The sequence below is a fragment of the Miscanthus floridulus genome, chromosome 4 (genome assembly GCF_019320115.1).
Source record: "Miscanthus floridulus cultivar M001 chromosome 4, ASM1932011v1, whole genome shotgun sequence".
Lineage (NCBI taxonomy): Eukaryota > Viridiplantae > Streptophyta > Magnoliopsida > Poales > Poaceae > Miscanthus > Miscanthus floridulus.
The window spans coordinates 97,937,619-97,964,335 of record NC_089583.1 but is presented as its reverse complement, the minus strand read 5'-3'; the positions used below and the strand labels follow the sequence as shown (position 1 = coordinate 97,964,335).

General features: G+C 50.8%; 1 protein-coding gene across 1 annotated transcript; it reads right to left on the bottom strand.

Annotated features, from left to right (window-relative positions):
* Positions 1-14,364: 14,364 nt before the first annotated feature.
* LOC136552260 (probable cytokinin riboside 5'-monophosphate phosphoribohydrolase LOGL9) lies at positions 14,365-17,100 on the bottom strand. The gene is made up of 7 exons (XM_066543787.1): positions 16,705-17,100; positions 16,461-16,558; positions 16,331-16,361; positions 16,100-16,199; positions 15,913-15,983; positions 15,560-15,703; positions 14,365-14,784 (listed from the first exon to the last, which is right to left on the bottom strand). Exons 1-7 carry the CDS (start codon positions 16,849-16,851, stop codon positions 14,680-14,682), a joined length of 696 nt encoding a protein of 231 aa, XP_066399884.1. The 5' UTR covers positions 16,852-17,100; the 3' UTR covers positions 14,365-14,679.
* Between the last annotated feature and the right edge of the window lie 9,617 nt (positions 17,101-26,717).

The window sequence follows — 26,717 nt, the reverse complement described above, 5'->3', positions numbered from 1 at the left end:
CCTTCTGCCACTGGAGTTGGTCCTAGACGTCCCTCTCCTGCCGGAGAAAGACCGACTTCCCGAGGGACCGGGCCTCGAGCTCCTGGGGAAACAGAACAGGGGACATTCCCTATAAGAAAACCCAGAAAAACACAACATCGCATGAGAAAAAGAAAGCGCAAACCTGGGCGACTCCGGGCAAATCGTCGACCACCACGGACAGCGCCGTCCGTAGTGACCGCTCCGCCAGTTGGCGGTACTGCTCGAAGGTGTCCCAGCGCTCGCCCTCGGCCGCGTCCTCAAGGGTGAACAGAGGCTCTGCCTTAGGGTTGTCCTAGCTCTGCCACAGGACACGCGAGTGATCCCACCCATGGGGCTCGGGTCGTACCCGCGCGAGGGCCGAGCTTCCCTCGCTCGGGTCGGAACCAACTATTCCACGGCGCCGGCCACCTCTACGCCGACCACCTCCTACGCCCGAGAAGTATCATCGGAGGAGATCGGATGGACCTCCACCTCCCGGGCGCTCTCCCGCAACGACGGTGGGCCTTGAACCAAGGGTGCCACCGAGGCCTCCGCCGCCTTCATCTCCACTTCCTAGGCTGACGGCCTCGCCGCGATCACGTCGGCCTCGGTGGTCCTAGGGGCTCCGGCCTTTGCCATCATGGACTCGGTGGTTGTAGGGGCTCCGGCGCCCGCCGTTGCAGCCTCGGCGGCCCTGGGCGCCCCGGCCTCCGCCACCTCGACCTCAGAGACCCTGAGGGCCTCGACCTCGGTGGCCTCAGCAACTGAGGGCACCTCAGCCTCGTCCGACTCACGGGCCTCGCCCACACGAGGCGGAGGCGCTCCCTCCCCCATCTGTGTTGGGGCCGCCTCGGTAGCCCCTCCTTGGGTGGCCGGCTCCTTTGGGTCGGCCCTCACCGATGCCGTGCCACGTTGTAGGGTAGCTTGCGCCTCTACCACCCAGTGGGTGGTGGAGCCGGGGTTCACCTTGAGCACCTTAAGGGGTGCTAAGGTAGGCACCTTCGCAGGTCACTTCTGGCTAAGGACAAAACACTTACAGGGTCAGCACGAGACAAAAGAACGAACAAAAAACGCTGTGGCTCCACCAAAAATACGCTTACCTCGAGCAGGGCTGCAACCGCTTCGGCACGGTGACCCTTATCTGCAAAGGCGGTGGTGGCGGCAGAGGCACGACCGCTGTATTCGTTGGCGCCGGCCGGTCCTCGACGGACCCCGGCGCCCCCTCGGTCCTCTGCAGGGACAGTTGCGTCGCCCCCACCACCACCTGCTCCACTGCTGCCATCGAGCCCACCGGGCTGACGACATGCTTTCCCAGCACCCGTGCCTCGGGCGTGTCGGCCTCGACCCTGAGGTAGGCAATGCCGACCCCGGGGCAGCTCCTCCTTCTCCCCCTAGGAGCACTGGGCTGCTTGTCAACGCCCCGGGCACCGTCTCCCTGATGTTAGGGAGATGGTCTAGGGGACCCCGCCCCATCTCACCCTCGTCATCTCCGTCCGAGCATCCGTCGATAGCGACCGCGACGGGACTCCTCCAAAGGGGAGACCATCCTTCCTTGCTGCCGGCGGGCGCTTATCCAGTTCCTCTGCATGCGAGATCTTCTTCGTGCGCTTCGCCACCTTGGGTCCTTCGCCTTTTCTGCGCCTTAGGCGTGTGCCCGGTTGACTGCCGCCCGACTCGCTCCTCGGGAATGGGCGGTGGGGAGGCTCGCACGTCCCTCATCCCCTGCAGGAACGGCGAACACGGGTAAGGGAACAAGAAATAATGAGAAACAGGGAGGCCTCGGGGGCTGAGGGCACGATGACTTACCAGCGAGAGGAACCCCACGACTGGGCGCATCGCGAAGGGGGTCAGGCCACCGCCCCCTCAGCTTTGCCTCCACCGTCTCCCTCACTCGGCGAAGAATTTCCTCATCGGAAAGGGCGGAGGCAGACATCCGGATGCCTCGATTGGCTCATCGGCCTCATCTCGAACAGGCGCCCCGCCCGAGCCATCAGCGGCAGCACCCTCCGGCTGGTGGAAGGCAGCCACGACCACAGCCGCAGTAAGGCCACGGTCTCGTAGCCTCTCTAGCCCCTCTAGGAGCGGCTGCAGCTTGGGCTGATCCTCCCTCGGGACGCCATACTTCCACCTCTCCGGCAGCTCCCCACGATCCGCCCGGTGTAGGGGGGAAGTCCACCGTCGTCATTACGAAGATAGAACCAGCTCGTGTACCATCGGCGATTGGTTGACATGAGCTGGGCCGATATGTAGAGGTGCTGACGGTCCTGTCGCACTTGGAGAGTGCAGCCGCCGGCCCTCACCGCCTTCCTCATGCCCGATGTACCCATCGGCTTGGTGGTGTGCCCCGCCCAGAAGAGGTGGAGCCACAGCTCCCAATGGGGAGCAATCCCCAGATACCCCTCGCAGACAGCAACTGAAGATGGCCACCTACGCGATGGAATTAGGGTTGAAGTTGTGGAGCTCCACTGCCATAGTAGTGCGGGAGTGCCCGCATGAACCGGTCCACCGGAAGGCCGAGGCCGTGCTCGTGAAAAGACACAAAGCTCACGATGTAACCGTCGCGAGGCCTCGGCTCTGGCTCGCCCGACGGAGCGACCCACTCTGGCCTATTGGGGTCGGTAACCGGACGAAGAAGCCCATCGTCGACGAGCGACTGAAGCATCTCCATGGTGACGTCGGATGGACCCCAAGGGTCCACCTCGATAACAAAAATGTCGCCGGCCAAGAGTGCGGTGGAGGGTTCGACTACGGCGGTGAGTCCCTCTCTCCCTCTCTCTCTCTCTGCCTCGCCTCTCTCCCTTCTTCCTCCCGGGGCTCTCTGCTCTAGCGATAGCTCAAAGGCGGCAAAGCTAATGCAGGCAAGGTAAGGAGGGGAGGGGCGAGGCTCATTGCGTATTTATGTAGGACAAAGGCGAAACGGACGGGCGACAAAATCGGGGAAGTTTCCCTCAGATCCGGCGTGGTTAATCCCGATCCGATTTTAACGCCCACGTGCCCACCTTTTCCTCATTAATCGCGGGAACAGTTACGTCCCATCCGCTGACACCACGTCGCGTCCGACCGCTGCAGTGGAAGGGGTCGTTCCGCCTCCCCAAGAAAATCGCCTCAAAAGGCGCGCCAGCCGTTGTCGAGCCAATGGGGGAGATATCCCCCCACCCTATTCCTTTCAAACGAAGGAACTGGGCGCCGAGCCCATTACGGTCCAGGGGTTCGAAGGCTGGGCCCCTAAGGATTTCGATAGCCACCCCAGGGCAATAGAGTTAGGGACGACCGCGGGTGAGCCCACACGGGGCCAAGGCCCAAGCAAGCGAAACGCTTGGGACGCCCTAAGACGTGTCCGAGACCGGTAGGGAGGTCTCCGAATGGGATCCCACCGTAGGGAAGCACTGAGCCACCGGGGCCCAGCGAATAGCCTCGGCACCCACTAGAGAAACCCTCTGGTACTCTTGGAGTGCATCTCTAGACCGCTAGCCAACCCCTAGCAAATGGGGCATGGGCCTCCACTCGGACTCACCCGATAACAGCTCACCGGAAGTGCCACCGCTCGCACCCATCGAGGGTAGCTTGGCATATTCGACCCCTCCTTCCGAACGAAAAGGAAGCGCGAGGGTCATACAAAAAGCCAGGGGAACTCCCGATGGCCCTCTTGCTCCATGCAGAGGCTAAGGGGCTCTTCCTACAACCTTGCCGAGACCCAGCGACCCAGGCTCGCATTCGAGGAGGCTCGGCAAAACAACCCCTCCTTCCGAGTGAAAAGGACGCGCGAGGGTCGTTCAAAAAGCCAGGGGAACTCCTGACAACCCTCTCGCTCTGCGCAGAGGCTAGGGAGCTCTTCCTGTAGATATGCCGAGACCCCGCGACCTAGGCTCACACCTGAGGGGGGCTTGGCAAACAAACCCTCATGCGTGAGGGGCGTACAAAAAGCCAGGGGAACTCCTGATCGCCCTCTTGCTCCATGCAGAGGCTCGGGGGCTCTCCCTGCAATTTTGCCGAGACCCAGCGACCCAGGCTCGCACACGAGTGGGCTCGGCAAAAAACCCCTCTGTCCAAACAAAAAGGATGTGCGAGGGTTGAACAAAAAAGTCAGGGGGACCCCTGACCGCCCTCTTGCTCCATGCAGAGGCTCGGGGGCTCCACCTGCACCCAAGACAAAGACAAGCGACCCAAGCCCGCACTTGAAAACTCGAGAAAACGTGATAAAGGGCATCGAGCCCATTACGGTCCAGGGGTTCGAAGGCTGGGCCCCTAAGGGTTTCAACAGCCGCCCTAGGGCAACAGAGTCAGGGACAACTATGGGCGAGCCCGTACGGGGCCAAGGCCCAAGCAAGCAAAATGCTTGGGACGCCCTAAGTCGTGTCCGAGACTGGCAGGGAGGTCTCCGAATGGGATCCCACTGTAGGGAGGCACCGAGCCACCGGGGCCCAGCGAACGGCCCCGGCATCCACTAGAGAAACCCTCTGGTACTCTTTGAGTGCATCTTTGGACCGCTAGCCGACCCCTAGCGAACGGGGCATGGGCCTCCACTCGGACTTACCCGATAACAGCTCGCCGAAAGTGTCACCGCTCGCGTCCACCGAGGGTAGCCTGGCATATTCCACCCCTCCTTCCGAGCGAAAAGGAAGCACGAGGGTCGCACAAAAAGTCAGAAGGACTCCTGATCGCCCTCTCGCTCTGTGCAGAGGCTCGGGGGTTCTTCCTGCGATCTTGCTGAGACCCCGCGACCCGAACTCGCACTTATGGGCTCGGCAAATATGATAACATCCCTCGGTCAACGTGAGAAAAAGACCCTGGAGGAATGAATCCACTCTCCTAGGGCCTCGGGGGCTACACCCGGCGGGTGCGCTCGCGCGCACCCACCGAGGCCTCAAAGTACGAAACACTATTTTGCTAGGAGCTGCCGCAAGTCAAGCCTCATCAAAACCTCAAGAAGAGCGCTCACACTCTCCCTGAGACTCGAGGGCTACTGTCGGGTACCATAAAACGGGGTACCCCGAGCGTATACCAAAAGAATCACTTAAATCCATAAAAAACAAAGCCAAAGGGTAAGCTATTCGTTAAACCCCGCCCTGTCCGAGCCCACCGGCTCTCCGCCTCCTTCCTGAACCTCGCGCGGGAGGTCTCGGCGGCCTGCCAAACCTCCGCCTCGCGCGAGGCCTTGCACAGGGGGCCTTGACGGGAACCGATTTCTCCGTCTCGCCCGAGGCCCCGCGCGTAAAGCCTCGGACGAGATGTCGATTCTCCGTCTCGCTCGAAGCCGGCTCGGCAACAACCCGTCGCTTCCGCCTGACCAGTCTCCCCGATAGCATGTTCCGCGTCCCATTAATTGAGTCAACCACTCCCGCAATCTCAGCTGGATGACGGCTCGACACCGCAGAGTGGCCGACGGGACAAGAAGTCGCATCAACGCCATACCGACCTGAACAGGGCCGGTGGGATTACCGGGCACTGTTCTCTGGTGCTTGTGCCCACGATCAGCGCCTGCACCTACACTGTACCACGTAACCCCCGCCCCGGAAACAACGCGGCATGGGGAGTCTAGTCCGGGTCACCATAGCCTCGGAATCAGCGAACGAGACCAACTGTTCCCTCCAAGCCTCGGCAATTTACATCAGGGTCTCGGCAACCTCGGGATTCACGTCTGCCAAGACCCCCACGATGGCTCGGCCTCGGCACCAACTGGGCCTTGGCACCAACTGAGCCTCGGTTTCTCGCGCAGTCAACACACAGTGACCAGCACGTCGACCGCCACGCCCGCTTCGAGATAGCACTGGAGCTCCCACGACGCATAGGATCGGATGTGACCGGCGCGTCGCACCAGTACTTCAAGGACGGGACCACTCCGTCGCCCACGCCGCCACAGTAACAGGCTATAGGGCTCGGACATGCCGCCTCCGTCTGCACGACGCCATGTAGCTAGCGAATGTATCACCCTGGTCCCCCCTTCAACTATAAAAGGGAGGGACCTGGGCCGTTTCTGGGGGACGGACGATTAGGCCTACGCCCACGCAACGAACTCACACATAAACGCACAGACGAACGCTCGAGCTTCCCCGCTGCCTGAGATCAACATCTCAAGCAATCCACGCCGCCCCACGTAGAGACCTGGGACTAGCTCCCTCTCTCGTCCTGCTTGTAACCCCCCTACTTACGAGCGCTTCGGTGCAAGGAATACAAGATCGATCTCCCAAACTGGACGTAGGGTGCTCATTACCCGAACCAGTATAAACCTTGTGTCTCTTTGCATCACCATCCGGGATTGGGAACACGCAGTATAAATTTACTAGTTGGTTGAGGGCCCGCCGGTCCGAAACACCGACACAGCTGCTTGAAGAGTTGGCAAAACTTCTAAAAGCACACGCATGTTTACAGAACATATATGGCCACGTTCGGCTTATCCCACATTCGGCTTGTTCGGCTTGTTTTTTTCCAGTCAGAACAGTGTTTTTCTCTTGCAACAATTCAGTCATAACGGTGTTTTTCAGCCAGTTTTAACTAAGATTCAGCAAACCAAACGAGGCCATAGATGCCCCACATGTTTGATAGCTTTGATGCACCACTTGCTGCTGCATCGACAGAATATTATTCTAAGACCGTCTTTTTATTGCTTCGATAGAATATTGTTCTAAGACCGTCTTTTTATTGCTTTATACGTAAGGGGGAGGGGGGTTGTTACGAGGATAGGCAAAATGTGAGAAAATTGTATATTTGGGATTTTAATCGTCGTGCTTCGCAGTTTTAGAACTCTAATCGTCGGTTTTGTAAAAATAACCTTCTAAACATTGTACTCTTGATTTTCATGACATTATGTGTATTTTTTTCCTTGCATATATATACATGTATTTGGCACCGTACCTCCCTGGGAAGGGAAGCCTGAGCCGCCCGACGTTTTGTAGCCGCCCGAGAGGCGAGAAGCCCTAACCCTTCGTCTGTTCGTATCGCCGCCGCCCGACGCCGCGACGTTTCTCTCCATCGTGATCCCGACGCCGCGGCAGCAGCCATGGAGGTCCAGCCTCCCGTCGCCAAGGGATAGCCTGCCGACGCCACGACCATGGAGGGTCAGGCTCCCAACGCCACGGCCATGGAGGACCAGCCCAGGCAGCGGTCTCAGCCATTTCTGACTCCCAGCCTTGCCCGGTGGTTTCTGTCCATGGAGGGCAGCGGCGGCCAGGAAGCCTGCCCAGCCAGCGGTCTGGGCCATCAAGTACGTACGACAGGAACAGAAGGAGCCGTCTCGGCAAATACATATATAAATGTAAAAAAAGAAAGAAAATACACATAATATCATGAAAATCAAGAGTCCAATGTTTAGAGGGTTATTTTTACGAAGTCGACGATCGAAGTCCTAAAACTACGAAGCGCGACAATTAGAGTCCTAATAAATATATAATTTTCTCGCAAAATATATATATATATATATATATATATATATATATATATATATATATATATATATATATATATAATATAAATATCCATATAATCATAATGTTTGTTGTGACAACACATAGAAGTGACTCTTTTAGAAAAGAGGATAAAAGAAACTTACTTTTTTTTTGTTCATATGAGCCTCACTTTTGGTGCTGGTTGTCTTGGTGCTGCTTTAGCAGTCCTCTGTTCTTCAGGGTTGGGGGCTTCAGCAGTCCTCTGTTCTTCAGCAACAACAGGAGAATTATTTTGCTCCTGTCCATGTCCATCGCCATCTCTATCTAACTTCTGAAAAAAAGAATCAATTGTCCTTTTAGGCGGCATTATTTCCTACCTGAATTAGATACAAACTGAATCAAAAATTTGCGCGGATGATCATTGCAAATTAGCAATTAAAAAATAGAAATCGCATCATATAAATTATACTTACTTTGCGGCTGCTTGCACCTGCAGTGCAGACTTGCTCGCTCGGCGCTCGGCTGCTGCTAGTGATGCTCGGCTGCTGCCTGCTAGTGCTCGGCGCTCGCCTGCTCCTCTGCTCTCCGATGGGCGGCGATCAGGCTAGCCTGAAGATCAATCTGCTGGAGTCTGCAGCTCTGGCGATCTGGCGATGGCTGCAGTCTGCAGCTCTACTCCCGTTGAAGGGCAACAGGAAGGGACACGAACTGCTGAGCGATGAATATGAATCGCTGATTGCGCGGCCGCGCGGGGAACTCGACGGGACGAGAGCGGGTCTAAATTTTTTTTTGCCGCATGCCCCCCGCCCCCGCTCCGCCTCTACCTGGGATTTCTGCTGCGCTACTTGAACAATACTTTCTTTCTAGGGAACCAACAATATTTTTTTTTCACACCATTTTAATGTAAACATCAGTATAAGCCAAATCTTATTGGATCACAAGCTTCTGAGATAGCATTGTTGAAGAGATGATTGGGCCAGTAATAAACATGGATACCGTAATTGAGCTCCTTGTATACTCTTTTTTATTGAGCTGGGCTGACTAAAAGCTATATTGACTGCACTAATTTTGTTTAGTTAACCACACGCCGGCGGAACCTGAACTTTTGAATAAGGAAGGCCGGATAATACAATGACACCCCATATAAATATGATAAATATGTACAACAAATGTATGTCTCAATAACTTTTCATTGTTTTTGCACATATATTTAGTTCTCATAACACAAAAACACAATATTCATCATCAAATTAGAGTGAAATAATAATTTTGTAGCTATGCAATTAAATTTCTATAGGTGGTATTTAAAGGGAGGGGGGGGGGAGGACGACCCCTGCTACCCCTGGTTCCGCCGGTGTAACCACATTAGAATTTCACAATATGGTTCTTGTTTGTAAATGATGTGTTCACATCAAGGTAATAAATAACGTATTGCAGGTTGGTAGTGGATTGGTGTCGAGGTAGCGAATTGCGGATAGCGGACGATAAGTTCCAACAGCGGCACCCGATAATCCCACATAATTTTAAGTACATATATCATGAATAATGAGTATAAATAGACATGTAATTACACTCAAAGAACGCCTAAATCTGGACCTTGGAGGCTATAGCTGATGTGTGAGTGTTTGACTTGGGGGTGTGAGTCATAGTGGGGTGGGCTGATTATAATTATTTGCTTCCATGCTATTACGGCCTACTACGTGCAATTGCGGACGCAATATCACCCCGCTACTCAGAATTGCGGCATCAAAGTTTCAGGATACAAAGTTCAAAGCGCTACCTCATAGCGGTAGCGGCAACGGACCGCTACTGCTATTGCGACCGCTACCGCCGCTATTTATTACCTTGGTTCACGTGAGAAAGACAATTTTATATATGTATATATCCATATATTCAGTATGGAGCTCTGCGCTACATAGGACATTCAATTAAGCTATACTGTACTGGCCTTAGAATTGCGAAAAAGTGTCACATTAATTTCTGATTACTGTTAATCAACTTTTTATTGTTTGATTTATGTTACCTAGTTAAACTGTAGCGTCAGTACGGTCATTATACTCGCTGCACGACCGGCGTGGAGAACCCTTTTGATTTGGGATTTGGCCGTGGGCTCTGAAACTAGCCTGGCCGAACACAGATAGGCCGCACGAAAGGTCGCTAGTCGCTACAAAGAAGAAGCCCACTTGCATGCACTCTCTTGCATTGTTTACAAGGCCCTCATGAGATATGCTGCAAAGAAGAAGCCCACTTGCATGCACTATTATGAGTTTTCCGGAAACTTCTTCGGCTTTTGAAACGTCCAAAAACTGCGGCTCAAAAACTCCCGAAAAGCCCAAACAAAAAGGCCCTTGATTTCATTCCACTTAAGCGCTCGTCTCTTCAGAAGAACAACACAACACACGTCAGGTCTTGGTCTTCAGAGCTTCCTCCATTATTAGGTTGACATCGTGCCTACATTCCTTCACAAGTAGCAGATATGTATATCTTCTTCTTCTGGTATTTATATTCAACAAAATTTTGTACGGGCCATGCATTGCATTACAGGATTCGAACGGAGGACGTTCAATTCTGTCTTTCAGGTTCGTCATGCATGCGCTTATTAGCTCGTACAATCTGTCCAAAGTGCATGCCACCTCTTCAGATATGTTACTCACTGACCGCTGCTGCTGCTGCTTAAGGGCTCGTTCGTTTGGCAGGGAAGCATTGCCTGGAATGAATTCTACCTGGATTGCTTTGCAAATTTATATAAGCATTGATCAATTGGAATAATTCATGGTGCAATCGAGGAGAACCGAACAGGGCCTAAGGTTGCGTTCGGTTGACATGGATTCGTGCCCTGGAATCATTCCAGCCAGGATTGCTTGTGTAATTTATATAGAAAGTGCTCACTAGGATTGATTCCTACCCAGAACCAACCAGTCCTAAACGAACAAGCCCTAATGGAAGTCCAAGTCCTAGCTTGGATGGATGAAAAGGAGTAAAGGACCGGTCGGCGACGTCAGGAATCACCCCCAGCGGATCGGAGCACCGCCGATCGATCGACGCAGCCGGACAGGACAATAGCGTGGTACCAGCTAGCAGAGCGATCGAACGCGCAGCTCCCCCATGGAGGCGTGACACGTTATGGTGCTTGATTGATCCGTTTGGCTTTGGCCCCCTAGCAGCTAGGCGAGAGCTTATTCTGAATAGCCACGCCCACGCACATGCCTCCTACGAACAGAGGGCCAATAATTCTCTTCTCCGGGGAGATAGATAATAGACGCGTCGGGGCATGCAGCATCCCAGCTGGTCCATGTTCGTGGACCAGAGACGGTGCCCCGGCCGCGAGGGCGATCCCGATCGGGCCGTGCCTCGATCGCCTGTTTCAGGCAACCTCCCTCGCGTCCGTCCCAGGCAGGCCCAGCCGGCAGAGATCGGCAAAGGGAACAGACACGATAAGGTATGGGCCGTCGCCCGTCCCACCCAGCGTGCACTCTAGCTAGCGGCCTAGCGCTACCACACGCGCGCGCTGAGAGGCTGAGATCAGTGGCGGTGGCGGATCCGGAGTTTTTAGCTTTGGTATTATTCAAAATGTAAAAGGATGCCATATTTTTTTTACAACCTCACCTCCTAAAATGTAAAAGCATTTTTGTATAGTTTTTTCGCCTTTTTATCGTCTAATAAACCCATCCCGCATCCTCTCATCCGGATATATGATGCAAGCTTCGTTTGGCCACCAAACCCACACTTTACTGTTCTCTCTGACCGGTGCAATCCGACTTCTTATCCAATGATATTAAAAAAATGGCGACGTATCAGGTGCAAACCAACCAACCTGTGTAAACTTGAAAACTAATCAGGGCCACTAGATGCTGATCCAATGGATGTGGTGATAGTTGAGATTTTTTTGCGCTTAAGCCCCCCACCCGCCGGCCTTTTTTTGCGCTTAAGCCCTCTCACTTCATCCATTGGATCAGCATCAAGTGGTCCTGATTGGTAGTTTTCAAATTTACATAGGTTGGTTGGTTTGCCTAAAAAATATATAATCCAGGGCGCATATCTGTGCACACCTGTCCCTAGTTGTTGGCGCCGCCTTTGCCGGACTATCCGGTAGCAGTCACTAGTCAGTGGGCGTGCTGAGGAGCACACACACGACCGCTGGTGAGCTCAGCTCAGTGCTGAGATGGAGCTGGGGGGGCCTGCAGTGCAGCCGTCCACTCTCACGTCCGTCGTCGTGCGACGTACAGCCAGGTGCCAGGAGCAGCATGGCGGGTAAGCATTAGGTGCAGCTCAAGTTGTGTCTGTAGTGGTATCCGGGACCGGGGGGCTTCAGCAAGCTTCATGGACTCGGCTGGCCGGTGGTGTGGTGTCCGGGACGGGAGGCCAAAGCAGAAAAGGGAGATGGCGTGCGACGTGCTCATCGAGCGGCAACCAATGAGGCAACGGAGCACCCAATGACGACCCAACTACCGCCTGCGCCCTGCGCCAGCGCGCCATGCATGCATACTTGCGCGGTGCCTCTCGCTGCCGCCGCGCGGACCGCGGCTACAGCCTACAGGGGATGGCGGGCGGGCTTGTCATCTGTTCGGCAGCACTGAAAAATAAACCAAAATACTGTTCCAGCTAATTATTATAAAAAAAATACAATTCTATCAAGAACACTGTTTGCGTGAACAGTGCCACTATGAGAGCGCTGGCCAGCCAGCCGAACGCGGCCCAACGATGGACGGTGTGGCCAGTACGTGGCCGCCGGCTCCCGGTAGGCGCGCGGTCCCGGGACGCGGTACGCGCCGTGCCAGGTCTGTCTGGGTCTGTTGATAAAAAAAAGGGTCTGTCTGGGTCTGGTACAGGCAGCACTCCGCAGTCCGCACTACCGCTGCTGAGCTGTCGCAGTGCAGCCGTCCACTCGGCCCGGTCACTCCACTCTCACGTGTCACCTCACGTACACTACTCCTAGGTACGTACGTCAAAAGCGGCATGCAGCCGGTGCACCGTGGACACCCGTCACCCGCCCGTCCGTCATGACTCATGAGAGCGTACGTAGCGTACAGACTATACAGAGGCATGCCGGATAAGCCGACGTGTGCTACAGCAGGAGCAAGGTACACGTGGCGTGTTCGTCCGGGCCCGTCTACTTTGCGACCCGCACGTACCTGTACGCGTAGGAGTACGTGCGTATGCCGCTCTGAAACGTACGAGCCGGACAATTGGGCGTGCTTCCCTAGGCGTACGTGGAGGGGCTGGGGTCCCTGTACATGTAACCAACCTGTTTAACACGTGTTGCATTGACATATTCCCTTGGTACATATGTGCGGATATTCAGCTAGATGACTGTACAGGTATTCTGTACGCTTTAGTGCTTTTTTACTTTGAACATGTGGGTAGTATACCTTTTTCTTCTAAAGGAATGGGGAAATTATATTGAAACTCGGGCAAGGTACATCTTCAAATTATACATAAAAAACCTTGAAAAAAAAATAATATTCTATCAGTCATTCTATCATCGTTTTTTTATAGTGGCTTTGGCTTTGATGGATACAGTCAGCGTTGATTCTATCATCTTTTTCCATAGTGGCTTCGATCGATACAGTCGGTGTTGTAGATGAACAAAGTATCATTGAACATTGAAACCATAGCACACTCTTTATAACGAATCCACCGACCAACTCCAATACATTAATAGTTGAGTCATCGGGCACACCACAGGTTGCATATTGAGTACCTCTAACTCTTGATCCATCAAGTTTACTTCTGATTTTCTTCTTGCGGTCATTGATGATAAGACCGATGACCAGGAGTTAGTATCCCTACGAAAAGTGCCCATAAGCACCCTTGCTATTACAGAAACTAATCATAAATTACCTCCTACCGGTGAAATTGATCTCGGCAACGTAACAGCGATCTTGTGGCTATTGTTGAAGTCATTGTAGGTAACAAGTTTTCAATTAAACATTAGCGATGATTTCATCATTAGATTTATTTAGACTAAACATAAAGAACAACTATAGATGAGGGATGAGTCCCCACCTCGTTGCCATGGAGGAGGAAGATGGAGGGGCTCCCTAATGATGGCTACACGAGGTGCCCTAGATGCCTAGATGGCACAACACTAGTGGCTTAGAGCCTACAATTGGTATACTAAAAGTACATACTGAAGTTCTCGTGTTAATCGGGAAAAACAAAACGACATATAGCTTTGGATTTTATGATGATTTAACAATCTAGCTAGATTAATTGTAAAAAAAAAAGAATATACACCATTGATTTTAATGACTATCTAACACTATAGATTTAACCAAGAGTAGTTCAGTCCCAAAAAATTCATAATTTGAAGTTATTGGTTCCATCAGGAAACTAACTACAATTGTACCATTGATCAAAATATAAGCAACTAGGAAATAAGCTACATCACCCACGAAAGGAAAGGAAAACAAACTGGCTGGCCGATCTAGACACCACGAAGAACAGCATGAAAGGGGTGAACTTGTTGTAGAGGTGATAAAACTCAATTTGGGTTGAGATCATCAAAACAGACGGGCTTTGCTGTGGCATGCCTGAGATCAGTAGCTTGCTGGAAATAGTCAAATATTTTTTTTCCAAGTAATAAGAAAAGAAAAAATGTATAATAAAAAATAAGAAGTAGCTACCCGTGTGGCTATTTGCGTGGGCATCTTGCTAGCCAAAATTACGGCTAAACGCATCACGCGTGACGAGCAAACGGAGGAAGATAAACGCAGATACGCTATTAGGTGGGAGAGGTGCTGGATCAAATAATCTTGCAGCATAGGGGTGAGTGTACGTGCGTGTTGAGCGTCTGCGTCTGTATTTGTGTAATTCGGTTTGGAAAAAAATTCTTGCAGCTACTAGCTGGTGGTCAATTACATTACCAGATTACCAATGACTTCTCTACTACACCGAAATACATGATCAGGGACTAATAAGGGGCCGGGACAACTAACTAGTACTACTATAGTTGCTACTGGGTAGTAAACAACACATGATCTGCAGGGTACCTAGCTTAGGAAAACTAGTACGAATACATGGCTAGGAGAAGAATACATGTAGCTAGCAGGACAGACAACCAACAGCCGCTGCAGGCTAGGAGCAGAACGTGCGTTTTGCTCGGCGGCGCCCCGCTTTTGCGGTCAAACTTGCTTGTTGCATGCCTAGGCTAGCTAGCTAAGGAGAGAAATACATCATATGTTGCTGCTGACGCGCGGGATGATCGCATGGATGAGTGGATATAGGTGGTGGTGGCCGGCAGGCGATGGGTGGAGCGAGAGCCACTGAGCCAGGGATCGATCGGCCGGGCGGCCGATTAGTGGGCGATCTCGGCCAGGAGCGAGGCGTTGTAGCCGGCCTGCTCGATCTCCCACCGCAGCTTGGGCGTCGCCGGGTCCTCGTCCTGCACGGCCTCGTACTCCTGCATGCATGTACATTTTGGTTTCCACGGACGGTCAGAAACGCATCATGCATGAACGGGCATGTTATCACACGTAGTAACTGCTGGCTACACCTGGCACGCTTGGTTTCAGTAGGAGAGGCGCCACATGTACACACACCAAAGTTATTACGAGTAGTACTACTATCTTTGTATATAATATAATAGTATAAGCTACTATAGATATATACCGGGCGGTCCTTGCTTAAGACTGTTTCAATTCAGCAGCTGTACCACCACTCCTACCAGAGAGAATCTGGACGCTTTTGGGAGCGTGCGTGCAGGGAAGCCGAGCGCAGGCAGGCAGGGCCGGCGCAAAGGCAGGCGAGCGTGAGCGTGACACTGCCGCCTGCCCCCTCCGCCTGTGGGCTGTGGCTAGCTGTGTTTGGATGACGACCAGACAAAAAAAGAGGTCGTGCGTGCGTGTACGTGTACGTGCCAGGGCGCCAGGCCACAGGCGTGACCAAGTCATCATCCATCAAGGACGACCACCAGCGAGTCCCGGGCGCGGCACCGCGGCAGACGGGCAGGCGAGGAGGCGCACTGCCACCACGCACGCACGCACGCACGCACGCACCCACCGGCTTCAACCAACCAGGAGGCCGCCAGGACGACCGCGCGGCTTTGGATGATGAGATGCGCGGCCCCAACCCATGCGCGTGCGTAGGCCGGGACCCGGGAGAGAGCGTGCAAGCTGCCGGGCGCACGGGTGATGGGTCACTAGTCACTGTAGCGAGCCGAGTGTTTACCAACGTACCTCCAGCTTCTGGACGAGTTCCCTGGCGTCGGGGGCGCTGACGAAGATGTGGCGCTGGGAGGGCTTGATGAACCCGTCGTCCACCGCCTTGTCGATGAACGCCAGCAGGAAGTCGTAGTACCCGTCCACGTTCAGCAGGCCCACCTGCGCCACATACAGACACAGTGTGTTGTGGGAGTAGTAGTTGTCAGTGCACGTGTCCGATCCGATGCTACACTAGTGCAGGCTCAGCTCATGCCCTTGGCGTGCAGAGGCATGCAGTGTACAGTTGCATTGCCTCCGTGTCCATCCACGACAGGGTGTGGCCGTGTGGGTGTGTGGGTGCCAGGTATCGTATCGTCGTCTGCGCTCACCGGCTTGCTGTGGATGCCGAGCTGCGCCCACGCGATCACCTCCAGGAGCTCGTCCAGCGTCCCGTACCCGCCTGCAACAAGCCAACAAACCATGGCTCGGCCGGCTCAATGATATGATGCTGGTCGCTAGATTGGTGTGCAGTCGAGGGACGGAAGGTGATCGAACAGGCAGGCAGGGCAGGTGTACCCGGGAGCGCGATGAAGGCGTCGGAGTTGCGCGCCATCTCCGCCTTGCGCTGGTGCATCCCGGCCACGGCCCGCACCTCGCCCACCGTCTCCCCGGTGATCTGCAGGCACGCACGCGGCCACAGTTAGACAGAGATGAGCTGCGGCCTGCGGGGCTGGCCAAGAACCTGCTGCGTCTGCCTCTGCCGGCGCGCGCGCGCGTGCCGTGCGTGTGTCTCTGTTTTCATCTCACCTCCTTGCCCATGAGAGTGGTGGGTATGACGCTGCAGCAGCAATAAACAAAAGCAGTCAGTCAGATGGATGATCGCGAGACACAGAAATTTGGTGAGGCGGTGAACGGCCGGACAAGAGAGGCGACTGACCCAATGACATGGCCGCCGCCCTTGTGCACGGCCTCGGAGACCTCCCCCATGAGCCCCAGGCTTCCCCCTCCGTACACCAAATCCACCTTCCTCGCCACCTGTGCAAGTGCAACGTTGAGGCAGTCAGGCACCGACGCCCAGGTCGGGTCGGGTCGGGTCGACGAACCAAACAGAACACCACCATGCCATGCAGATGCAGGGGCCAGGGGTACGGCGTGCGTGCGGGTGCTCTGTGCTCACTCACCAGCTCCTTGCCGAGCTCGACGGCGGCGTCCCGGTAGCTGCTCCGCTTGCCGGAGCTGCTCCCGCAGAACACGCACACCCGCCTGAACCTGCTGCCGGACCCTTCTTTGCCCGCGCCGCCGTTCTCGGCCGCCGACCCTGCTTCCATCGTCGGCCTTGATGCCTTGCTAGCACGTAGCACCTAGTATAGCAGAAAGAAAGAAGAAGCTTCTGCGTCTGCGTGTGGGCGGTGGTGCTGTGGCCGATCGATTGGCCGGCGCGAGGATATAAAAGGCGCGAGCGCTTTTGGGCCGGGGCCGCGCGGAAACAGGAGTTGTGATGGATCCACCGAGGTTTCAGAGGCGAGGCCGGGCCTGATTCGCGCTGCGGCTGCGGGTATCGGTACCACCGCTACTACTGCACGGTAGCTAGGGTTACGCCGCCAATGATTAGCGGCCATGTGCCGGGAGTAATTGTAATCTCGCCTCAGGCTAAGGCACGGCGCCGTCCCAGCCAAGCCAAGTGGCGCTAGTGTGGTGCGGGCTGCTGATCAGTCGTGGTGCCAGTGCCACTGCCAGGGGATATAGCTTTTGGATTTTCCTTTCTCCGGTCAAAGAGAAGAAAAAAAAATGACGTGTAAATCTCTCGTCTCCCTTCCAGCGCTGTAGATTTGCGTGCGTCCTGTGGTGACTATTGGCTAACGATGTCCATCCAATCGCGCAAGGAAGCAGCGACCACCTGCGTGCTGTGCTGCTCTGTGGACGCGAGCTCATGCTTGGTGATCCTTGCTTCTCGCTCTGAAAAGGACGGGACCTGGAAATTGGCCCGGGTTCTTTCTTTCTACACACATTTTTCAGGTGATAGTAGTATTTGAGAGGTTGTAGTGCTACTAGGGTATTAGAGTAATATACAAAAAGGAAGAATAGACTCATGAGACGAGTATCATTTCCAGTGCATCATCTGATACAGATAGTAAGTATGTGGCCCACAGGCCACAGGTCCAGCTCTACTCTACAAGTCAAAGCACTCCGACAGGTTCAGACAGAAGCCGAATCTGCCAAATGTTTGGATCAGACTAAAATTCTCCTCCTCTTGTTTTGGCTTCAATTCGCGTGGCGGTCTGGTGGATCAGACGACCAACTTGTTGTTGCCTTTATAGTGCCGGCAAGCACGCATGTCGATCGTCAGTTAGTCAGTGGAACCTCGCTCCCTCGGTGTCGACAGTCGACACGACACTCCAGCCAATGCAACTCACCCGTCTCACTCAGGCTCAGCTGACTGACTGGCAGCTGCACATGGCAGTCGCTACCAAAACTCACGACGTCAGCCTTTGGCCCGTTCGCTCATAGGAATCTGGATGAATTTGAAGGAATTTGTGAGAGAAAAATACTATTTCGAATGAAAAAGAAATAGATCAAGCCAGGTTTAAGAACACGCGAACGAAGCCAAACACGTTTTATCCCTCTCCTCCTGATCCACGGAGGAGACGAGAGAACCTGGCCTTGGAAACTGCAATCATATGCACGACACATCTCCACTGCTCTCTCTTCTCTTCCCGGCCGGGAACCCGGACCTCTCCGATCTCCCTGCCGGAATTCAAACGATAGTCTCGCATACCTACGCAATACGCACACATGAGTCATGACTCATGAGTGGCACACCAACTTTGCAGAATCCACCACATACCGCTAGTCTGCTGCTGCTGCTGCTACCCTCCCGTTTCGTGCGAGAGCCAATCAATTGATAGGGGATTAATGATCGGTCCATCACAGTGACCTACTCCTTGCATGCTGCCGTTGGCCCGTTGCTGCTGCTCCTCCGCGTTGCTGCCTACCGATGTTAATTCACTGTACCAACGCACTTCGATCTACTACTACCCTCTAATGCTATGTTAGGCTGGTATTAAATCGGTTTCTGCTGATTTGTATGGATTAAAGCCGGCTGAATAGCACAAGCGAAGAGCTTGTAAGGCTAATCCCATGTAGGAATATGTGTAGTACTATTCCAGTTCGAGCCCTGCAGCTAATGCACTGTTAAATGCGTGCATGTAATGGCAGCAGTAGCTTAATTGTGTAGTACAGTAGCTTAATTATAAGCAGGGAGCAGCCGATCCAGCTACTTTCAGTGAAGTGGGCGAGTGAAAGTTACACTCCACTGCTACAAGCAACAGCTAGCTGTGTCTGTGTCTGTGTATGTGCAGGTGCAGTTATTTATCTACATGTTCGCTGCACAGCCGGCTGGCGGCTGCTGCTGCTATATGTGAGCAGGAGTTACAGCCAGCCATGCTGCGGCGGCTGTAAATAATGCGTAGTACTATGGAAACGGATCGGATCCCATGGAATCAGATCCGGATATTATTTTTTTATCATATTTTAATTCAAATATAAATACGGATTCGGATATTTTCGCATACGAATAGAAAACGGATGTCTTGGATTCGGATTTCTATTCGGATATTTACTCAATTAACTTAAAATGTTTATTGTAAAATTTAACATACATGATAAAATTTTACTACTAAGTACATCGTTAACCAAAGCGAACTAAATCAAAGTACACTTCTAATAATCTAAAGAGAACTAAATAAATTTATATAAAATAATTTACATCAATAAATAAATATTCCTCAATTTAGAAAAATACTAAAATTATTTTAATATTTATGTACCATTAAGAATTTTAAATTAATTCTAAAAGCTATTTATAGATATATACTATTGAATGGGTTCAATGCATTATTAGTAATAATAAAATTAATAATTGGTCACTCGTTATGAAGCGAAAACTTTTAAGTAGGTTCATGATACCTTGTTTTCTTTGTGGACACGAATACTGTCAGATATTGTCGAATATGAATCTAGAATCGGATCGAGAAAAACACTAAAAAACGAATTTAGATATATCCATTTAGTATCCATATTAGAAACAGATACAAATACGGATATTACAAGTTCTAGCGGATACAGATATCAGATAATTCGTATATCTATTTCCATTATCCATCCCTAGAACAGGGCTGGGGTTTACACTCGATTAGCTGTACTGCCACGGCCACTGCCGCTCAGTTGGACTACAACTCCTAGTTTGATTTGGGTGCGCAACCCCTCTTCTACGATCGGCCGATCCTTTCCTCTCCCCCACCGCTCGATCATCTCATAGATAGCTTCATGAGCTGTTGTGAGCTGTTTTATTTACCAAACACTCATTTCTAAAACAGTTTCATAGGTGAAGCTGTTTTTCTCATCCTCTCACACAGATATGAGTTGAGATGAAGCTGGAAAAGGTAGCTTATCCCAGCTCTCTCTTCCATTTCTCTCCTTCATACATGAATGAAGCTGGTCCACTTAAAAAGTTGCTCATGCATGAAGCTATTTTCTAAAAAAAAACTTTACTGGTCAACGGGACCATGATATGGAGACTCGAAAGTGCCGTTCCCTTGCTCCCAGAGCTGCCTGCCACTGTAAACTTTTTATTTTCACTGCTGTTCGGTAATGTAGGAGTATTGCCCAGACCAGTAAATTAGACGCGCAGTGTTGTTTTATGGCGCCTTGATCGGCGTGGCGCCAATATTAGACTGCCCATTGGGTTTCACCGGTGCTGAATTAGGAGAGAGAAGGATCAGGTACCGGCTCATGTCATTATAGAGTGCGATGTTAAGTTGAAAAAATCAAGCACCGTGACATGTAGGTTCACTGGTGCTGAAAGAATAAACAAGTGTATTCTTCACCCATCTGCTATGCAACTGGTGCTGGCTACTGGCCCCCATGGCATGGCTATTGGTGGCCCACACAAATGAAGCACCGGTGCCATTATGGATAGACATGAGTCTTGGCATCGGTACCCACTTGCATGTACGGATCTGTTTTCAGCACCGCACAACGCTGTGGACAGTCTTAGCACGGCGCACGTAGTACACGTCCATTCAACTTTCTGTAGCATGCAGCATGCAGCTACCTGCGGCCTGCTGCACTGGCAGAACACTAGAACAGTGAGAGGTGAGCAGTGACAGTAGTGAGCTGGTAGAGCATGCATGCATCGTCGTCGGCTCAGATCGATCGAGGCTGGTCCTAAGAAAAGCATCGTCCTGGCGATCGATCATCAGTCCATCGAATTCAAAAGATTCACTTGCAGTTGCAGGTCCACGGCTATGCAGGCTAACAGTAGCATGTATTCGCTTGCAGTTGCAGGTCCCTAATAATTTCAACTCAATTAACCGGCCTCATGGTGGCCTTGTTGGTCCCCGGCCCGTCGGATACTGTCGAATAAAAAGGGTGCAGAATTAACTGATACTAATAAAGCCTTCTCCGAGCCGGTCAGATGCGTCCATTGGTCCCGGCAGTGCCAGTCTAAGTGTAAATAGCAACTGCTCTCGATTCTACGCCTACAGTACGTCCATCTTACAGTTGTACGCAAAAATTCGAAATGGTAATTCTGAGAAAAAAAAAATTACCGTCCCAAGATCGATCCATGGATCGTCGCCGTTTTCCAATGCGCGAAATCATCAAATTGGTGTGTCGAGATCGACCCATCAAAAGAATGTGCGCGGATAAATGCATGCGTTCGTGATGATTGTTCCTACGCGCTCCTAGCTCCGTCTTAAAATAAATGTTGTCGCTTCCTAAAAAATCGATTATTTTTAGCTTTAACCAAATATATATAAGAAAATGTTAATATTTAAAATACATAATATTAATATATCTTTGAATCTGTTTTTATAATAAACTTATTCAGATATACAAATATTGCTAATATTTTTATAAATCTAGTTAAACTTTAAGAAAGTTTGATCGACACAAATAACGTAGCGACACTTATTTTAGGATACGGAGAGTAAGAAAAGAATTGATGGTGATGTGATGCGTACTACATATACACTTTGCTGCTGCAGCAGCTGCAATAATCTTGTGTTGGTTCATCCCTAGGCAGTGGCAGCCTTTGATAGGATATGAGTAACGGTGCAGAAGAGCACCAAATCCAGCCTCCCAGGAGAGAGATTCTCCGCCTGTTATTTGATCGTGTTTGGCTTATATGCCATGACTTATCAACCAACGAATAATATTTTTCTCTCATATCAAATTAGCCAACAGTACTTTCAGCCATGGCTTATAAGCCAAACAAGCCCAAACGAACAGGACGAAGATTTGAGACATCCCATCCCTTCAAAATTGCGATACCAACTCGTCCCCTCCTAACACAGTCCGTCTTCGACGCCCATCTCTTCTTGCTGCTTAGGCCTTGTTTGGATGCATATGTATTTACTCTAATTCACATGTGTTAGAGTGGAATAGAATGTAATTTAGTTTAATTCCAATCCAATCCACTTCAACACATGTAGAATGATATAAATACATGCGCATCCAAACACGACCTTAAATGGATTAGGAAAAACAGTGCTAAAAGCTATACAAAGTATACAGCGTAGTCAAATTTCCAATTTCATTAATTCGGCTTGTAGAAGCCGAAAGAGAGAGAACAGTGGCAATAGGGAGTGTGGTAGTGATAGACCCTAAACTGCTCTTTTTGGCTTCGATAGCCAATTTCAGATGGTTGCTTGTGCATATCCCTATTGCCCATCAACAAGGCTGAGCGGCATCCCAAATTGAGGTTGACTAGCAATCGATGCCGCTCCACTTGTAGATTCATCATGAGGTAAAGTATCAGATCCAGTATCAATTTTCTTACCCTCCAACTTTGCAAATTTCAAATCGATCTTATTGAGTCTCTCATCAATGGCATTTGTCATGGTTTTCTGAACCCAACAAGCATTGTTGCATATTGGTCCACTGTAGGGAGAGGGTCAGAATTTCTCCTGTTGGTTTTTATCTCAAATGTACCGCCTCAGTCTAGAAAATAATACAATTATGGGAATCGTGCCAGTCAAAGTAACTCAATTTTGACCAAGTTTATAGCAAATAGTATTAATATTTATGTCTCCAAATAAATTTATTATGATAATATATTCTATGACTAATCTAATGATACTAATTTTGCATTATGAATGTTCGTATTTTTTTATAAAATTTTGATCAAAGTTCAGATTGATTAACTTCTCGGGAAACGAGAATTGCATTATTTTGTGGACGAAGAGAGTAGATACCATAGAAGGAGGGTTGAAGTTGATTTCCTTGACTTAGTGCGAGATGACAACTCGTCGATCCACTGAGAAGCATGCAAGGGCACACTCCAAATCAGCATCAGCTTTTGGCCCTCTCCTCCGACATCGTAAAATTCTCCACAAAAAGTTGCTCAATAACCAAAGGTTTGACGATATTCTTGGGATTCATCAGATCTATCAAATCATCTTCTGCCTCAGATATTACAACAAGTGATCTTTTTTATTTACTCCTCAATGGAGTTGCCACAAAGTGTGTGACACGAAGAAGGTCCCACATCTCAAGTGCTAGCTAACTTTAAAAGACGGGCAACTCTACGCGAAATGCCAATGTATGCCTCACGGGAGAAACCCGTCGAGAAGATGTACTTGGAATTACCCTAGAGTCGGCTACCTAAAGCACTCAGGAATATCATCAAGAGATACATAGAACAGTAGGGTATATTAGGACAAGAAGAGATTAGGGTTTAGTGATACATAAAAAGTAGGTTCATTTTTTATCGATTAGATACAACAACCGATCGTAATCCCCTAGTATTTAGGGGTGTTTGGCACGGCTCCTCTTAAGGCGCTCCTCTAGAGGAGCCAGAGCCGTTTTAGAGAAGCCACAATTTGTGGCTCCTCTAAAACGGCTTCGACTCCTCTGATTTTTACTGAAAAACGTCACATCTAGAAAAACGTTTGGCAGGGCTCCTCCGCAGGTGTAGGAGCCGGAGCCGGAGAGGAGCCCTGCCAAACAGGCCCCTATAGGTGTTGTTTTATCCCACTAAAAACATCATCAAGTTAAATTCCGCATGTTTTCTAGTTTTCCTCTAGAACTCGCGGCCAAATCCGATCTGGCCGGCTTCAAAACTTGTTCTAACAAGCTTCCCTGTTTTGAGCTTGGATACAATGGTAAAAGCAGGCCTAGGGTAGCCGCGTTCTCATGCTTGCTTAGGTGGTGTTTAAATCCATGGAGTAAAGTTTTAGGATGTCACATCGGGTGTTATATCGGGGTGTCACATGTGAGTGTTCGGATAGTAATAATAAAATAAATCACAGAAGTCCTCAGTAATCTACGAGACAAATTTATTAAGCCTAATTAATCAGTCATTAGCATATGTTACTGTAGCACCATATTGTCAAATCATGGACTAGCTAGGCTTAAAAATTTTGTCTCGTAAATTAGTCATAATCTGTGCAATTAGTTATTTTTTAGTTTATATTTAATACTCTATCAAACATCTGATGTGATAGGAAGTAAACTTTAAGGCGAGAAAGGCGTTAGTCGGGTTTATATCTCTTGAACTAAAAGTAGCTGTCAACACAAATGCACTACTATGTAGGCCCGACTGATTGACCTGATTGATTCACACATGCATCAGCATGCATGACCAGTCATGCTCGGAGATATACGTCTGCTGGGAAACAAGGGCGCACACCGGTGATCAGGACTACCAAAGGACGTTAATAATAAGGCGTGCCCAACTCTGACCCGATCCTACAGGAGACTGAGGAGCTTAGACTTGCCTATCTTTTTGTTATGTTAATAGAAAGTGTAATAAGATGGCTCTGTATTAGCTAAGCAAGTCATTAGCACACATTGCATGGAAAGGTGGCATGTAACTCCTTCATGTGTGAGTGATTTGATCTTGTATGAGGCCTCGGCCGCCCCAACTTGAACGAAAGACAAGCAAGTCACAAAAAAAAACTCTCCCCCCTTGCATGGGCATATATAAAAGAGTAAAATACATGTATAGTCCATTAACTTGTGAGGGTGTATCGATTTGGTCCATCAAATTTGAAAGTGCATTTTTTTATTCTAAAATCTTTGATTATTGTTACATAAAGAGTCTATACCCTTTCGTTTTATATTTTTTTGTCTACGTGGACAGCCCACCGTGGCAGCTGAACTGGCCGTCAGCAAGCGTGCAGTTCATGTGACTGCGCTGGGCTGCACTTTTTTAGCAGATAGGCCCCTCGAAGGTGCCTTTTTAGCAGATCGGCCTCCTCGAGGGGCCTTTCTACGAAAAATGTGCGGACCGGCGCGGTCACGGGCGTTGCTCGCACGCTGACAGCTAGTTCAACTACCACGGTGGTCTGTCCACGTAGAAAAAAAACATAAAACGAAGGGGTATGAACTCTTTATGTAATAATAATCAAGATTTTAGATAAAAATACAATTTCAAACCTGATAGACCAAATCGATAAACCCTCGTAAGTTAATACTACACATATACATTTTACTCTCTCTCTCTCTCTCTCTCTCTCTCTCTCTATCTATATATATATATATATATATATATATATATAGACACACACGTAACCACAATAATCCCTCAGCAAGTTAATGGACTATACATATACATTTTACTCTATATAAAATATGGCAGTTCCTCATATATATATATATATATATATATATATATATATATATATATATATATATATATATATATATATATATATATAATACGTAACAACAACAATCCCTCAGCAGGGGATAAATCGAAGGCAGCCGAGGACCTCAGTCACTGTTTGATACTGTTCGTATTACTGTTCGGCAGACATCACGTTTGAACCGTATATTTTGGTTGCTGTCCGTTAGTTCCTGTTCACAGTTAACTGACGTGACTACTGTTCATCCGTGTTGCCGGCACCGGCGCGGCGTAGCGCGCCTGCCATGCTAGCACATACATACGGCTAGCTCGTTAGCGCTTGCGTGCGCGTGCCACAGACGCGCGCTTTCGTGCTGCCGCTACCCGCTATAGCATTAGCATAGCATGTACCGGCCGGGCAATGCAGCTGCACTGCAAGATCGAACGTCAGGTGGATTAGGCCCGGATCATGTTCCCCGTCAGAAAATATAAATCTATTCCGACATGCGCCTATGCGTCGATCCATGCATCCATCCCGGTGCAGTGCGCCTGGTTGTTGTGACCTAATAACGTTGCTTTCCGGCCTCGTGCGTGCGTGCGAAAAAAAAATGCGAATTCATCAGCCCGGTACGTCGACCAGCTCCGATCCTTTTTCTCGTAAAGCCCAGGTTTTGCAGGATTGTTTAGTGCCTATATGGTCGTTCTGCAGGGAAAATCAGGCGCCTCCAGGAGCCAGCACGGAAAATCGCTTTGCTTGGCTTTGCGTTGGCGGCGGGTAACTGCGTCCGTGCGTGCATGCGAGGAAATTCTTGGCCATGGCCCATGGGGGGTGTGCTCGCCTACCGCTAGCTCGTTGTTCACCCGTGCGAGCAACCACCTCTTCCGGATTGGCTGCAGGGCTGAGTGGCGACAAGCCGACAGTAGGCCATGTCACGGCCTAGGGGGCCTACAAGCTAGAACGACGAGTGGACGCTTCACTGCCGATTCGCTCCAATCATCACGCCCGCCCTTCACTGACGAGTGCCAAAGGATAACCTTGCGCACGCGCCAAATGCCATCCCCTGCGATTTCGTCGCGCAGGCCGTGCCGATCGAGGGAATTCAGCCCAACATGGAAGCGCGCGTCGCGGCGGCTCCTGGGCACGCACGCTATGGCCCGGCCAGCAGCACCTCGGGCGCGCTGGGCCGAGACGAGCCGACGCGGCGGGAGACTGCTCCGTGGGGGCCCGGACCCTGAGGCCGGAACTTGAATAGCCCACCCGCACAAAGCGACTTAACGCGGACGGACGTGAGGCGTGCAGCGCATGGTGCGTGGCGCCACCTTGGTCACGTGAAGGAACACGACGACGCGGCTGTACACGCCGACGGGGAAACCAACAACGAAGCGCGCGCGGTGCTGCCTGCCTGACACGACACCGCGAGGCCAGTCCAGCTCCTGTCATCCTTTTTCCGCAGATGCGATGCGATGCAAGCAGCCGGTGTGCAACGATCGGATCGGATCCATGCATGAGCACAGGACAAGCTGCTGGACCCTGGCCACGCAGCCTGGCTGCCATAGCTGCGACGC

Excerpts from the sequence above, each read along its gene's own strand:
- LOC136552260 (XM_066543787.1), bottom strand. The coding sequence starts at position 16,851 with ATGGAAGCAGGGTCGGCGGCCGAGAACGGCGGCGCGGGCAAAGAAGGG. Across the intron at positions 16,559-16,704 it reads TCGAGCTCGGCAAGGAGCTG|GTGGCGAGGAAGGTGGATTT; the intron begins GTGAGTGAGCAC and ends GCACTTGCACAG. Across the intron at positions 15,704-15,912 it reads TCGGCATCCACAGCAAGCCG|GTGGGCCTGCTGAACGTGGA; the intron begins GTGAGCGCAGAC and ends TATGTGGCGCAG.